This window comes from Barbus barbus (genome assembly GCF_936440315.1).
Source record: "Barbus barbus genome assembly, chromosome: 14".
NCBI classification, from domain to species: domain Eukaryota; kingdom Metazoa; phylum Chordata; class Actinopteri; order Cypriniformes; family Cyprinidae; genus Barbus; species Barbus barbus.
In genome coordinates, this window is record NC_136742.1 from 16,175,314 (window position 1) to 16,190,706 (window position 15,393).

At 37.9% G+C, this 15,393-nt stretch overlaps 1 protein-coding gene across 1 annotated transcript in view; it reads right to left on the reverse strand.

Moving 5' to 3' along the window:
• Window positions 1–1,258: 1,258 nt before the first annotated feature.
• LOC306880269 (midasin-like) overlaps window positions 1,259–15,393 on the reverse strand; it is a 48,833-nt gene continuing 34,698 nt past the window's right edge. Inside the window, exons 71-101 of the mRNA XM_079433702.1 lie at window positions 15,122–15,231; window positions 14,957–15,030; window positions 14,552–14,735; window positions 14,262–14,415; window positions 13,887–14,033; window positions 13,496–13,622; window positions 13,308–13,413; window positions 13,058–13,173; window positions 11,582–12,001; window positions 10,802–11,025; window positions 10,324–10,461; window positions 10,056–10,234; window positions 9,800–9,961; window positions 9,440–9,577; window positions 8,600–8,738; window positions 8,149–8,450; window positions 7,741–7,876; window positions 6,823–7,127; window positions 6,567–6,722; window positions 6,047–6,148; window positions 5,676–5,874; window positions 5,341–5,505; window positions 5,104–5,261; window positions 4,519–4,608; window positions 4,266–4,381; window positions 3,883–4,057; window positions 3,558–3,631; window positions 3,310–3,424; window positions 3,077–3,143; window positions 2,815–2,957; window positions 1,259–2,485 (exon numbers count right to left, since the gene is read on the reverse strand). Coding sequence (XP_079289828.1) covers window positions 2,300–2,485; window positions 2,815–2,957; window positions 3,077–3,143; window positions 3,310–3,424; window positions 3,558–3,631; window positions 3,883–4,057; window positions 4,266–4,381; window positions 4,519–4,608; window positions 5,104–5,261; window positions 5,341–5,505; window positions 5,676–5,874; window positions 6,047–6,148; window positions 6,567–6,722; window positions 6,823–7,127; window positions 7,741–7,876; window positions 8,149–8,450; window positions 8,600–8,738; window positions 9,440–9,577; window positions 9,800–9,961; window positions 10,056–10,234; window positions 10,324–10,461; window positions 10,802–11,025; window positions 11,582–12,001; window positions 13,058–13,173; window positions 13,308–13,413; window positions 13,496–13,622; window positions 13,887–14,033; window positions 14,262–14,415; window positions 14,552–14,735; window positions 14,957–15,030; window positions 15,122–15,231 — 4,907 coding nt within the window. The 3' untranslated portion in view covers window positions 1,259–2,299. The remainder of the gene's footprint in view (window positions 2,486–2,814; window positions 2,958–3,076; window positions 3,144–3,309; window positions 3,425–3,557; window positions 3,632–3,882; window positions 4,058–4,265; window positions 4,382–4,518; window positions 4,609–5,103; window positions 5,262–5,340; window positions 5,506–5,675; window positions 5,875–6,046; window positions 6,149–6,566; window positions 6,723–6,822; window positions 7,128–7,740; window positions 7,877–8,148; window positions 8,451–8,599; window positions 8,739–9,439; window positions 9,578–9,799; window positions 9,962–10,055; window positions 10,235–10,323; window positions 10,462–10,801; window positions 11,026–11,581; window positions 12,002–13,057; window positions 13,174–13,307; window positions 13,414–13,495; window positions 13,623–13,886; window positions 14,034–14,261; window positions 14,416–14,551; window positions 14,736–14,956; window positions 15,031–15,121; window positions 15,232–15,393) is intronic.

Here is a 15,393-nt window from a genome sequence, read left to right on the forward strand (position 1 = left end):
GGGTGACCATACGTGCCATTTTTCCCAGACATTGCTTAAAATATCTAGATTTTGGCTTTGTTTGCGTGTGGTGTATGACATCGGTTCCTTATGTTTTCGAAAAGCTCTCAAGGTTCTTTGAATCAAAGCAATATAGAAACCCTGGCCAGGACATGTCCGGGAAGAATGGCATGTATGGTCACCCTAATTTCCGCCTAGTCATGACTGATAAAGTGTTATGATGTTATTGAACAAGTCCTTACAACTTGAAGTGTCATGATGCATTATAAAACTTAATTTAATGTTATAATAATGTAATATAGTCATTAACTTTATAATGCATGTTATTATAATGTGTGTGTTTAAATGGCTTTATGGATACTAAGTTCATACCTGTCAACTGTTACTTTGTCAACTGTGTTATATGTGGTTTTTATGTTATACATCTTTTAATGTTTAATCTTTTAACCGTCAGACAAAAAGATGGGGATATCTCTGGAGATGGACATATTTTCAAATCAGTTAGACAAATAACATCAAAAACTCAAAAACCTTTAAACAAATGTGTTATCAAACATGTGGTACTTCATTCATGTTTAATTTGACAGAATTTGTCCGTAACACAGTTCAAACGTTAAATTTCATTAACATTTAAAAAGTCATTAGAGCTTAAACTTGCCAAATAATTAATTTAGTACTTTAACGGGATATATTATTCAACCACCTAGTTTATCAAAAAAGAATACTCATTTTCTGACTTCTTGGCTGACCTGAAATGTACCCGTAAATATAGAATGACCCCTATATGCTGCAGCACAGATAACTTTTTTAATAGAGCTGTTCATTTTGTAGTCATAAAACTCAGAATAGAATTAACTTAGTACTGCAAATATGGGTTCTATTAGGAATCAGTTTTTTGAATAGCAGTTTTTGATTTAGGAGTAAAAGATCTGTGATTAACATTAGTTGAATTGATCTTCTCATTTTGCTTTACAACATAAATTATAGTCATAACTCCAAGTTGCTAAATAAGGACTACTACAACCGCATAAAATAAAGTTCACATGCCTGATAAACGGAAAAATTGTATTCTGAATGTAGAACCCTAACAGCAGTTTCAATACAAAATTAATGTTTGAGGTGATTTACTTTTACTCTTCCAGAAATTATATCCATAGGTAAATTTGTGTGACATCAAAGTCATCAAATTGGTCAAGTTTAACAGCTCTGTCTTCATCTGCAGCTTTTCATTACAATCAAAGTCAACAATCATTTCAGATCATAATGAAAACATCAAAAATGTTTTATTGTTATTTCCATGGTTATCGGCAAGTATCATTTCATGAACCAAAATGACGAAGATGACAGGAGACCATAGACATACCAGGTTACTGTTGCTTTTGGACAATGCGTACATGATGAAAGAGTTTGTTTTTTGTTGCTGCTTTCTTTGACAAAGAATGCACAGACCAAGTGGAAAAAAATGTGCGCAAAATGTAACTTGAATCAAAATACTTCAAAATGAAATGTTTAAAACTAGATGTCTAGTAAGAGATGCAGCTATTGGCTATGAGGTTAAATATCTAAGATCTGTAGGATATAGAACAGTGATTGAAATCAAAGACAATATAGAAGAGCTTTCAAAAAGTGTCCTTCACTTGCAGAAATTGTGCTTCTGGTTGTAAAGAAGAAATAGCTAGCGATTCAGTAGTTAGAATCCTTTCACATATACAGTGTAGGTGAGGAGTCAGAACCAAAGTTTTCATTGAGAACCGTCTAGATGGGAACATGGGTTTTTGTAAAGGCACATAGTTTGTTTTGGATACCATAAACGGGTCTGAAGGTGATTACTGACATGCAGTTGGACTTTTTTGCAGATGATATTATCAAACATTGGCAGTGCCATTCACACTAAATTTCACATTCACATTTACAAACTGGATGCATACAGGACGAGAAAGTGGGTGGGAAATACTCCTGGGTTGGAGGTCTCTTCAGTCAACGTCAGCTCAACGGAAGTTTTTCCACACACGGGCATCACATTTTCTTGCAGTTAAAGAAAAAAAATAAAAGATGTGCAAAGTTGATTGATGGTAACAATGGGAAAACAATTCCTGGTGACTGTGGTGATGAAAAGGAGAAACCACTTCAATCAAACTACAAATTCAAAAAAATTAAAAAGGCACATGTACAGCAGCCTTTCTAATGTCTTTGTGTGTGTGTGCTGTGTGCACTGATGTTTGGGACGACTAGCAGCAGTGGAAGATCAGTTTTACAGTTGTGTCTTCTGGCCCCTCTTAATTTGATTCCATGTGGTCCATTACTGGTCTGTGGCTGTGACCAGTTCGAACCACTGTCTTAAAGCATCACTGAGTGTCTCTGGGAGGGCGTTCACATTTCGCAAGATAACGTAGAAGGGGAAGGGGAATTCCTCCATGTAGGACCGAATCTCTGGCAGCTCACCCGGCCCTTTAAATATGGGTACTTTGATATCCAATATGGAATCCTAACATGGAGAAATCCATATATTAATATACACTGCAATTTAAAATGTATATTTATTTTATTAGTGTAATTATGAAAGTATTTAAGTAATTATATTATAATAAATATAATTCAAATAATTTTAAGATAAACTTTACAAATTTATAAATGCAAAATAATTAAGTTAAAAAAATAAATAAACCTGGGGATCACTCAGTATCTTCAAAGTGCATTTAATTTGACTAATTTAAATTATGTCAAAACAAATAGAAAATCCTTTTTTTTTTTTTTTAATTTAGCTAAACCTGCATTCTGAACACAAAATCCAGTTGAACCAATCAGATTCCTCACCCTGGAGTTTGGGTTATCCAGCACTACAAATATGACAAAGACGTTTGCGCTGCGAGCAGCCTGAACGGCAGCTGCGACTCTCTCTTTCCCCTCCAAGAACAAACCACGACCATCAGATACTATTAGCAGTAACTGAGACGTTTCTGTTAAGAGGAAAAATCAAAATCAAAAACAAAATCAAAGAAATGCATTAGATTAGAAAGTAAACAAGACTCATAACTAAGGGATGCTTTGTTTACATCAATGTGATCAATTATTTTACCAGGGTTTGTTGAGCCAGGGGTCTGCTGTTTGGCTGCTATGAACATATTTGTTGAAGTCTCTAAAAACTGAAAGATAAAAATATTATAAATGCTTTTCATTTGCAGTGGGATAGAATCTGACAGTCCTTATTTTAAAAATATAACAAGATAATACAAATAAATGTAACAAAACATAAAAATGACTTGAATTAAACAAAATCAAGAAAATCAGAAAGTCCAGAGAGATATTTACTTGAGCTATTCTGGTCTTTTTCTGCTGGAACTGACAGAGCCGCAGTATTTTTGCTCCTGTTTGGTCATTGAACTGATGGTGGAAGGGATGGAGCAGCTGGACACTCTCTCCAAAACTACAGCAAAAGTGATAAAAGATGGATAAATGAGTGTGTGAATGCATGCATTAATTAATTTAAAGCATCTTTGCACCAATATTACTCAGCCATAAGAGTAAAAAAAAAAAAAAAGAACCTCCACTGAACTCACCTGCACACAGCCACCTGACCCACTTCCAAAAGTGTGAGAGCGTTCACGATGACAGAAACCGACTCAAATGCCAGCTACAGAGACACACACAATATCAAATAAAATATTTATTAAAATAAATAGGGTAACACATCTTTCCATTTTAATAGGTTCAAATTAGGGGTGTTGCAATATATCAGTATTGAGAATAACTGAATAATAACTGTAAAAAATATATATACACTGATATTATGTTAATACTACACATGTAATATTGGGACAGCCCTAGTTAGGTTGAATTCAGTAGGTGATATTTAATATCTACAGTGATTTTGGGAGACTGTACCTGTTTGGAGTGGTTGTCCACCATACTGGAGGAGTCATCCACAGCCAGGCAGATCTGGTAGTTTCTCTTACTGGGTTTTGTTCTCCTCAGCCAGATCTTATCTTTGCGGAACTGACTGGCGATGTAAGGAATGACCTTGCGCATGTTCAGCCGTTTGCCTGTGCGGAAGTCTCCCCTGTTTAGGATCAATAAATAGTGTTAATGTAAAACTGAAAACTTAATGGTTGAGGAGAACTGAAAGAAAACCCAAATGTTGAGGGTCTGAACTGATAAATATGACCAATGAAAGAACGACATCGGAGAAGATACTCCTTTACAGTTACTTATCATTCATTAAGTAGAAATGCTTCTTTTGAGGCCGGATGGGAAGGTTAAAGACCGACCTGAGTTTGGCAGCCTGTGTGGGCTCCAAGACAAGCCTGAGCTGCTCACAGAGCTGCTGAGACAGAGGAGACGTCAGGGTCTGGTACTGATACCACAGCGCCGCTGCCGCACTCTCCTGAGGGACATGGAGTAAGAAGGGGAAAAAAACTATGGATTAATTAATTAAAAAATATATATTTATTACCGTATCAATATCTGAGGTAAAGAGAAGAAGCTCAATTGTCATGTGACTGGTGTTATGAAGGGTGTCACCTCTTCCTGGGATCCTAAAGTCTGTCTCTGCCAGGCCTCCAACTGCAGCTCCATCTCTCTTCTCAACTCTTCTGGGTTCTTCAGTGGTACCTGATAGAACACAAATTGCTGTAAAATCTGTATGCTGAATGTAATGTAGATTAGACACAAGTGGTTTGGGATCATTACAAATTTTTACAAAACGTTACAAAACGCTTAAAAAAAAAGTCTCTTATGCCCACCAAGGCAGCATTAATTTGATCAGAAATACAGTAAAAACAGTAATATTGTGAATATGATTCAAATTTCAAATAACTGTTTTCTGTTCTAAAATATAAATTTATTCCTGTGATTGCAAAGTTACTCCACTACTCCAGTCTTCAGTGTCACATGATCCTTCAGAAATCAGTCTAATATGTTGATTTGCTGCTCAGGAAACAACTTAACGATTAGAAAGTTCAATAATTTATTCAAAATATACATCTTTTGCAACATTATAGATGCCTCTACTGTCACTTTTGCTTAATTTTATGTATCCTTGCTGAATTTAAGTATTAATTTCATTCAGAAAAACAAACTTTCTGGAGTAAGCATAAATCAACATACCTTTTGCATGTCCATCAGTAATTCAGGCACGGTGTGGATGGTGGATTCATCACTCCTCTCTTTCAGCTCTTCTTCATTACTGCTCCTCTCTGTCTCTGGCTTCTCCTTTTCTTCTTCATCGGCCTGTTTCTGTGCCTCCATGTCCCCACACTCCAAACCTGATGAGAATGGATGGACGTTAAACATGGACACAGGTTACTTGTATGTGCACACAGTTGGTGGATGTTAATATTCCACCTTTCTGAGAAGCTTTATTGTCGTTTAGTTTCTCTGGTTTAAGCTCCTGGGCTTCAACGGCTTGCAGGTCCTTTTCTTCCTCCACATCCATTGCAATGTCGTCTTCTTCATCCTCCTCTTCCTGTTTCACACCAGTCGGCTTCTGCTGTTCTGCACTGGCAGCATCTATGAAGATAATCAGAGAAGTTTACATGGATTGGAGCACGTTGCAGCGAGGATTCAAACCTGTCTTACTCATAGCACACAGCTCAACATTTTTGAATTACAAAATTAAACATTTAGTGTGCACTTTACAAAAAATTAAAGTTTATACATAATAGTAAACAAATCCTCACCATATGTCTGAGCATCGTATCTCTCCTCTCCATGTTTTACATGCTCGTACAGGTCAGACTCCTGTTGTGTGTTGGGCTGAGACTGATCTTGTGTTTTCTCCTCTCTTTTGTCAACCGTACGCAAACGTTTATTCACACGCTCATTATAATCACCCATTGAGCGTTCATTATCTGCCTGTCCAGGTTTGCGTTTGAAGCTCTGGTTAAAAAAAATTTAATAAATAAGAGGACATCAGTTTTTCTATATTTTACACTTCATGCCTTTATGTTAAAACTGCACTGTTCTCAGCAACAAAACAAAATACCTCAATTAAATAAAGGAGCAAATAATTGTCAAGTGAAACAGGACGTTATGGTACACACTGACTGACCTGCGTGTTTCTCTGCCTCTGTTTGTGTGAACTCATCCTGGCCATCAGCTTAGAGTCGTGCCCCTCAGACTGACTTGCATCTGCGGCCCCGCTGCCGTCCTCCTGTGGACATGGATCATTTACATAACTGATTTACTTAACTGAGCTCCAAAATTTTATACTGACTTTAGAAATTTAATTGAAAGATTTTATTAAATTTCCATGACTTTCCAGGCCTGGAAATCATTTCTAATTTTCCCTATTGTGAAGTATATGTTTGTGAAAGGGGACTTCATATCTGTTGGGAACTGATAACTGATTGGATTGTTGGATCATTGTTGTTTGCTAATTGCTGTAATCTCATGTGAGAGACAGGCGACAGGAAAGGAGCGATTACTGTCCCGCCATTAATGGGCATAATGTTTTTGATTAAAGATTACAAGGGCACACGGAGAAAAAAAAAAAGTTAAATTTTATAAAAAATTATTTCTTTTTTCTTTTAAGAAAACCAAATTTTTTTGTAAGTCTGACACTTGCGCACCTCCTTTGCCTGGTCTCTCTCTGACGCAGCTCCAGCCAGCTCTACTGCCGTGTCACTCTGAACGTTTTCCTCTCCTGTCTGTCCATCTGACGCATGTTCCTTCCTCTCTGCAGATTCCATCTGTGCTTCATCATCCTCACCCTCATTCTCTTCCTCCTGTGAAATGTCAATTTCAATTTCAATTATTAGGAAAGTCTTTTCCTCTGCATGTTTGTATAACTACACATTTTCATAACAAATTACTTTTGAACAACACCTTTGGTTTTTGCCCTTGATCAGCTGGTATGGACTTGTTCTCCTCTTGCCCTTCTTCCTGTCCTTTATTTTTCTCTTCCTCCTCTTCTTCATTCTCTCCTCTTTCATTTGTTTCAGACTCTTGATTCTCTGATTTTTCTGCTCCTTCCTTCTCTTCTGATTTGTCGTCTTCTCCCTGTTCCTCTATCTGTCCTTCTTGTTGCTCATCTGTCTTCTCATCTCCACCTTCCTCCGATCCATCTTTCTCTTCTTCCTTGTTCTGATCCACCTCCATGAGTTTGTCATCTATATCAAATGGATTCTCCTCTGAAACAAAAGGAAAACGTGTGTAAAAAAAACAATGCACAAATTAATAATAATTAGAGTTCAACTAATTTTATGGTACATGTACACTACCGTTCAAAAGTTTGGAATTATTGAGATTTTTTTTTTTGAAGAAATATTATTTTTGGTTAGGCTGCATGAAATTGATCAAAGGTGATCGTGAAGGCATTTATAATGTTACAAAAGATTTCTATTTCAAATGAATGCTGCTCTTTTGAACTTTTTATTCATCAAAGAATCCTGAAAAAAATGTTGTCATGATTCCCACAAAAATATTAAGCAGCACGACCATTTCTTGAGCAGCAAATGATCATGATATTAAAATAATTTCTGAAGGAACATGCGACGCTGAAGACTGGAGTAATGATGCTAAAAATTCAGTTTTGCAATTGCAGGAATAATTTATATTTTTAGAAATATATTAAAATATTTTTTTTTATTTTAAATTGTAATAATATTTTTCAATGTTACCGTTTAACTGTATTTTTGATGCAGCCTTGGTGAACATAAGAGACTTTACAAAATATTACAAACACTAAAGTTTTGAATGGTAATATATCTTCTGTTAGAGGAGATGCCTGAATACTGAACATACCGTCTCCTTCTCCTCCCTCTTCATCCTTGCCATCTTCATCCAGGTTGAGATCATCTGGCAGGTCCATGGCATCTGTTTCTGCCGCCTTCTCCTGCTTACCGTGGTACGGGTCTACTTCATTTTCATCAAACTCACGCTACAAACACACACATGAACATGTTGTTAAATATATACCTATTATCATAATCTCTTCCATTGGGTTCCACAGTTTTGATATTGAGGGAAAGAAATGGTGAAGATTAATATATAGCGCCGTTGCGCTTCGAGCATCACGAGTTTGAATCCCAGCTTGTGGATCTTTCCTGATCCCGCCCCCCTCTCTCTCTCTCTCATATTGCTTCCTGTCCGTTTTACACTGTCTAAAAAAACAAACAAACAAAAAAACAATAGAAATGGTAAAGGACTGACCTCATCCAGCTGTTCATGGATTTTCTCCTTTTCTTCCTCATCGTTTGGGTGATCTTTGTCCTGGTCCTTATCTTTGTTTGACTCTCCAGCATCCATGTTGTCATCCTTTGCCACCAGCTCTGACTCTCCCTGATCCATTCCTGGACCAGACTCTTCCTCTTTATCACTGTCAGCATCATCCTCATCATCCTCATCTCCCCACATTCTCTCGTCCAGAGTATCTGTCTGACCATCACCCAGATCCCCCATCTTATTATCCAGCTCCTCATCTTCTTCCTTATCAGAGTCTTCTTCATCCTCCCCTAAACCGGAGACGAGAGATTCATGTCATTGTTTTTTCTAATATTTGATTGATTGTAAAATTCAAGTTATATATTGTACTATTTGCACCTGCTAAAACCATTTTCAGTTCAATCTGTGATCTAATTGGAGTAACAGTAAGTGCAGTCACCTGGCTCATGGTCTGTGCCGTCATGCATCTTTCCATCAAAGTCGTCAGACATCTCAATGGCATTGTCCTCCTCTTTAATATCTTGTTTATTTTGCTCCTCCTCCTTCTTGTCTTGACCCTCCTGGAAGGTGTCTTCAACCTGTACAAAGGCAAAGGTTCAGAAATTAATTTAGATTCCAGTTCAGAAATTCATTTTGACACCAGTCCAGTTTTAAATTTCAATCAAGTTCAGAATTTCAAATTGAATCCAGTTCAGAATTAAATTTCGACTCCAGTTCAGATTTGTGACCCTGGACCACAAAACCAGTCATAAGTAGCGCTGGTATATATGTAGCAATAGCCAACAATACTTTGTACGGGTCAAAATTACCGATTTTTCTTTTATGCCAAAAATCATTAGGACATCAAATAAAGATCATGTTCCATGTAGATATTTAGTAAATTTCCTACCATAAATATGTCAAAACTTAATTTTTGATTAGTAATATGCATTGCTAAGAGCTTCATTTGGACAACTTTAAAGGCAATTTTCTCAATATTTTAATTTTTTTTGCACCCTCAGATTCCAGATTTTCAAATATTTGTATCTCGGCCAAATATTGTCCTATCCTAACAAACCATATGTCAATGGAAAGCTTTATTTATTCGGCTTTCAGATGATGTGTAGATCTCAATTTCAAAAAATTGACCCTTTTGATTGGTTTTGTGGTCCAGGGTCACATTTGAAGTTTTACTCAAGTGAGAATTCAGTATAACGTAAAATGTAAGCTCAATACCAATTCAGATTAATTCCAGATATCACATGGTTTAAATGTTCAAATGCTGGTTTACTCATGCTACCTGATCCTCATTCTCGATTTTGTCACTGACGTCTTTGACTCCTTCACCTTCTCCTATTCCTCCACCCTCATAATCATGGAACTCTGTCGCTCCCTCACCGTCTCCTCCTCCCATCAGCTCCTGAGGCAGACAGAAACCCTGTAGAGTGAAAGCAGAGAGAGGGAGAGAAAGAGATAGACAAAAGGACAGAATAACAAAAATGTAAAGAAAAAAAGGACAATTAAATGTTTTGGGGGAGAATTTTTTAAATTTTTTATTCAAACTAAATAATAATGTTGCAAACAGTAGCTTTTCAGATTGACAAATTCTGATTCAGAAAGGCTCCAGTGACCAATGAGGGGAAAGCGCAAGACAATGTACCTTCTGTGCGAATTCAGTGAAGATGTTAGCGAGGACAGACAGCAGCTTTCCTGTGGTACGGTGAGCTCCCATCATTACAGCCAGATAATACCTCACCAATTCAGAGTACAGACACAGCATGGGCTCCAAACGCACCACACCCCTACATGCCTCTTTCAGTTCCTTCATATAAAATATTCAATACACACACATCCAGTGTCATTTTCAGACTTAATCTGTTTGCAGACAATACTGTTTATGTATGTGTGCGACTGACCTGCAGATGGTGGGTCTGGCAGTCGTCCCTGTGTGATCGAAGTCTCTCCAGTAGCTCTGTTACGACTCCATTGACCTCTGGTAATGAGAGACTGGACACATCTGCACTCAGGTCTTCTTCCAGTAACCTGCCCAAGTGTCCCGGTTTCAAGAGCTCCTCTGCCACCTCTGAGTCACTCTCTAGAGAAGCACACACACAAATAGATGAGCACACACACAAATAGATCCCCTGGAACATGCTCTGTGTAAAATCCTGTGTGAATTCCCACCTCTCTTGCTTTCTGACTGCTGATCCTCTGGTTTTTCCTTCTCCTTCCTCTTAACAAGCATCTGAACCGCACACAGAACCATGTTTATTGCTTTCTCTAGCTGCCTGGAGAACTCAGCAGAAAATGGATGGGAATGTCCTGCATGCAGCCAAGAAAAATAAAAGAGGTAAATTTAGATCAATATAGATAGACTACACTTATAAATTATAATTGCAAGCAAGATGTGTTTTTAGTAATTTATTTTTTATATTTGTATTTAGCTTTAATTTATTTCAATATTAGTTTAATTAAATTTAGTGTTCATTTTATATTTTTAGTTTTTCCATCTAATATGTATATTTTATTTTATTTCAGCTTTATACAAAACTATTTTGAACAGCTTTAGTCAACAACAACACTGGTATTACTGTATTTCCAACTGAAAGAGGAAGTTAGAAAAGGACATGTCAAAGGTCTGAACAGCACTCTGTGTTCTTACGTTTCTGTGACTGTCTGATAGAAAGCAGGTGAGTCTTCCAGGTGGTGAACTCTGTGAGACAGGTCTCCACCTCGGTCCTTACGGCCTGGAGACCGCAGATGAGGGCAGGCTGGGTATGCAGGACCGGAACACCATCAGGAGTAAAGAGTTGTTCTAGAGCCGGCATCTGACCCACCACGATGCCTAGCCGGTCCAGAGAGGAACAGCAAAGTGTGAAGTGATCCCTATAAGGAGGAGACAGGATATAAATGTTGATGCATAATTTAAATATAAAGGGTGATGGATTAGGAACAGAGTTGAGACTGAATGTAAAAATGTCCATGACATTGTTACTGAGGACTTCTAGTAAAATAAAATAAACTTCACTACAGAAAATTTCCCAAATTTTTACAAATGATTTTCTATGCTGAAGAAAACAAACAAACAAACAAACAAACAATGTAAAAAAAAAAATCACTATATAAATTTCCCTAACATTTTTTACTTTTTTAGGCCTAAAAAAATAAAATGAAATAAAAGTAAAATATAAAATATAATAAAACCTAATTCACTTGTAGAAATGACTTTTCTAGGCTTAAAAACAAATAAAAATGTAATTAATTCACTATAGAAATTTTCCCAAACTTTTTAATTATGACTTTCCCCAGGCCTATAAAATAAAGCAACAAACTAAAATAAAAAAATAAATAAAATAAAACAAAACAAAAAACAAAACTTTTGACAACATTTCCACACTTCCTGAACAGTTCAATTCAAATGTGATGTGTTTCTCATACTTACCAGCTATGGACAAGTCTTTCAGTGGATTCCTGGGCCAATCCATCCATCTTCTCTTTTAGGTCTTTCACTTCCTTCATTAGGTTCTCCACCTTCTGCTGCACCTCGTTCCAAGCCTGCTCCCCTCTCCGCAGCAAACACGCCTGTGGCTGGATGTGTGGGGGCAGGGGAGACGGGTGGCTCAGTGTGGCTTGACCCTGCATGACCCCCCCCTCCCTGGCCTCAGTAGGGGCTGCAGAAGAACCTTCAGGACAGCACTGGAGGATCCAAGAGAGCTGCTGGAGAACAACAGAGCAGTGCAGCACTGAAGACTGAGCCCTGGTGATCCAGTGCTGGAGAGTCTTCTGAGGAGGGAGACCACTGACATCATCTTCAGAGCAATGAGTGTCGGACTTGATGCTCTGAATACTGTCAATCAACTTCCTGTTGTTTTAAAAGGAAAAGAATCAGAAAACATGAAAACAGAAAGTATAGTATTTAAGTGGGCCATTCAAAAGTTTGGAGTCGGTATGTTTTTTTTACGTTTATAAAGGTGTCTTATTCTCACCAGAAATTGTCACAGTGTCACATGATCTTTCAGAAATCAACATGCTGTTTCGTGCATGTTGAGTTGTTTACACTGTTAAAGAGTTGGATTCTCATGCTAAACATGGCCAAAATTTCAAAAAACGATTTGGACGTATAACAGAATATTTCTGTGCCAAATACACACTTCCGGGCTTCTTACAAGTTTCGGAAAGTTTTTTTCAATCATGGCTCTTCATAACGTCATGAAGGGTGGAACTCCTTGTATGGGCATTTCTACCGGAAGAACGCGCCCGCGCACACTTCGACTGGAGCGAGAGCAAGAGCGCGCCCCTCAAAGTGCATCATTCGGCTGCACTGCATTGGACTCGATCGCGAAGAATGTCTCTAAAGAAGTGTGTTTTTGGTTGTGAGGGAAAGATAACCTTGTTCAGCTTCCCGATGAACCCAGCGTTACATAAACACGATACATTTTGTTTTTCTGGGGCAGCAACGGAGTTTTGCAAGTGCGTTTGTTGACGAACGTTTTATAAACAAGGCCCAGTTCGATGCTGGATTTGCACATCGTTTGATACTGAAAGATGGAGCAGTGATAAAACATCCCGATCATGATTCAGAACTGCAGATGGTAAGTGAAATAGCATCAAATGTCTGTGTTTTGTTGGCAACCGGCGCTCAAGTGCTCGTCACTCCACAGCGCGCCTCCGGGAGCTCGGCTTTTTTCTGAGAGAATCATAAAGCTGTATAGTTCTTTAATAAATATGATAAAACTAAAGATAGAGATATTAAGGACGCAGTACTAATCTATAGGTACTCAAGATTAACATGAGATCGGGTGAAACTGTGCGTGTTATGCCCCCTTTAAGAAACATTTCTTATTATCAATGTTGAAAACAGTTGTGCTGCTTAATATACAAATGGTAGTCTATCTAATAAATCTTGAAAGGACAGTACCTGAGTTGGACCCAGTGCTCTGTGAGTCCGGCAAGTCTTCCTCTTTGTATCAGCAAAAGTTTAAACAGGTGAGAAGAGAAACCTCTGCATCGTTGTATATTTCCAAGCCCAAGCTCCTAGAAGGACAGAGCAAGAATAAAAATAAATAAATAAATAAATCCCTTATTGCAGCACTCAGAGGACCACAATAAAACTTTTAATCTAAAATAGACATTTAATTTTGCTCATTATATCGGTTTGAGGCCCTCACCTTAACAGCGCTTTGTAATGCCGTCAGCAAGGCGTTGCGTCTGGCCCAGGATCTATAGAAATACTTCTCACAGCCTTCCCACGCATCCATCATCTCCGCAAATAACCTGTGAACATTATTACTATCAAAATCAGGCTCTGACTCTTAACTCTATGACAGGCACCAGTCTGTAGATGCTGGTTACATACGTGTGCTCCTTGTTGTCCTGTGTTTTGACTGCAGACAGGGCTATCTTCATCTCCATGGGTTGCAGACACAGTGTCTCACCTGGGTCTGCTGTATGACCCCAAGCCAGACCCTTACGGTAGGACAGACCTGTAAAGAAACAAAACTCAAAATCAGCCAAATCAATTTGATGTCTGCATACACTTCAAGATTGTAGAAAAAGGAATAGATTTTTGAACATATAAAATAAAAATGAACTTTTATCTCAATAATTATTGTTATTAAATATTTATTCATTTTATAATTAAAAACTACTATAATTTAATAGTAATATTTCCACGTTTCTTTCAGGACCATAAGAATCTTGATTTATAAATCAATTTTCTAACACCACATGAAATGACTCAGACTGACCGATCTGTGCAAGCATCTTGAAGAGATCAGCTAGTGCTCTCTGTTTCTGCAGAAGGATGTGTTTCACCTCTGCCTTTTGCTTCTCCTGCTCCATGCTGCGGTCCACCGCCAGGCTCTGCAGGGCCTGCACATTGGTAATTATCTCAGCTGGAACAATAACAAATTGAAGAAAGAGTTAAGTTTTTTCATTCATGAGATATTTTCAAAATTCATACACCCTCACATATGCCTTTAATAAGCCACAAACATTTCAAACATGACATGTTGAGTAAACTAACCTGAGGACAGCAAATATGACAGCATAAAATAACCTAATTTAATAATAAAAACACAAAATAAACTTCTCAGTCTATAAATGAAGGCAAACAGTGATACCTGTGAACTGATCCAGGTCTTCTGAGAGCTCAGGCAGAGTGGTCTTCTTTACCAGTTGAACACACAACTTCTTCATCTTCCTTGTGAGGACAGGCAGACGGGCTTGGAGAGACGAGGGCTCTTTATCAGATGAGAGTGCCTCTGGACCATCAGCCTGATGCATGAAGTGTTTGAAATACAGCTTTGTTACAAAAAGAAACACCATAAGGATCATGATAAGAAAATCCTCTAGAATTCAAGATGTCATGTTGTTTGGAAAGGGATGAAATTTCAGCTTGAGGTAATGTTACCTGCAGATCTCTGCCTTTTCCAGGCAGGGCAGCTCTCAGTGCCCGATGAACCCTGTGCAGAGGAGTCTCCTCAGGCTGTGAATCCACATCATCCATGCTGCTGCTACTGCCCTGCTCCACCAGACACGGTGCACACGGCTCCTTCAGTGCTGCCTCAAACTTCTTCACAAACTTAAACAGGGTCCTGATCACAGACACAATATCATAACTTTATTTTTTAAACCATCACAGCCAGTTTGATACCCACTGTTTTAGCAATATGTTAAATATACAAGACTACATTTATATGATCAAACGTAAAGAAAGTATTACTACAGTTAAAAAAAAAAACTTTTCTTTTTTAATAAATTTAAAATGACCCCAAACTTTTGAATGGTAGTGTAACTTTTAGTCAATCACCCTCACCTGTGTGTCTTCTCCACTGACTGCTTGATGGACCAAAAACTGACATCATTCCACTTGGAGATTTTGACAAAATCCTATAAGTATCAAGATAAACATTACATTAACTCCATAAAAGGAGACAAAATTACATCTGACCGTAGTCTTGCTTGCTTTGATTCCACCTACTTTGAGCTCTTTCTCTATAGGAGACCTCAGCTGGGTGATCTTGGCCTGGACACTCTCTGAGAACTGTGTGTAATATTTATAGAGATTCCACAGCAAACTGCAGAGCGAGTCTGTGAGGATAAAAGGAAGAAGTCATTCATTTAATTTGGCCTGGGCTGCGTTTCCCAAAAGCATCGGGTTTAGGAATCGCAGCCCTACATAGTCATCATTTTGTCACACTAATACACTAATACACAAAGTACTATAAAAGTTCAAATAAAACAAACTGTACT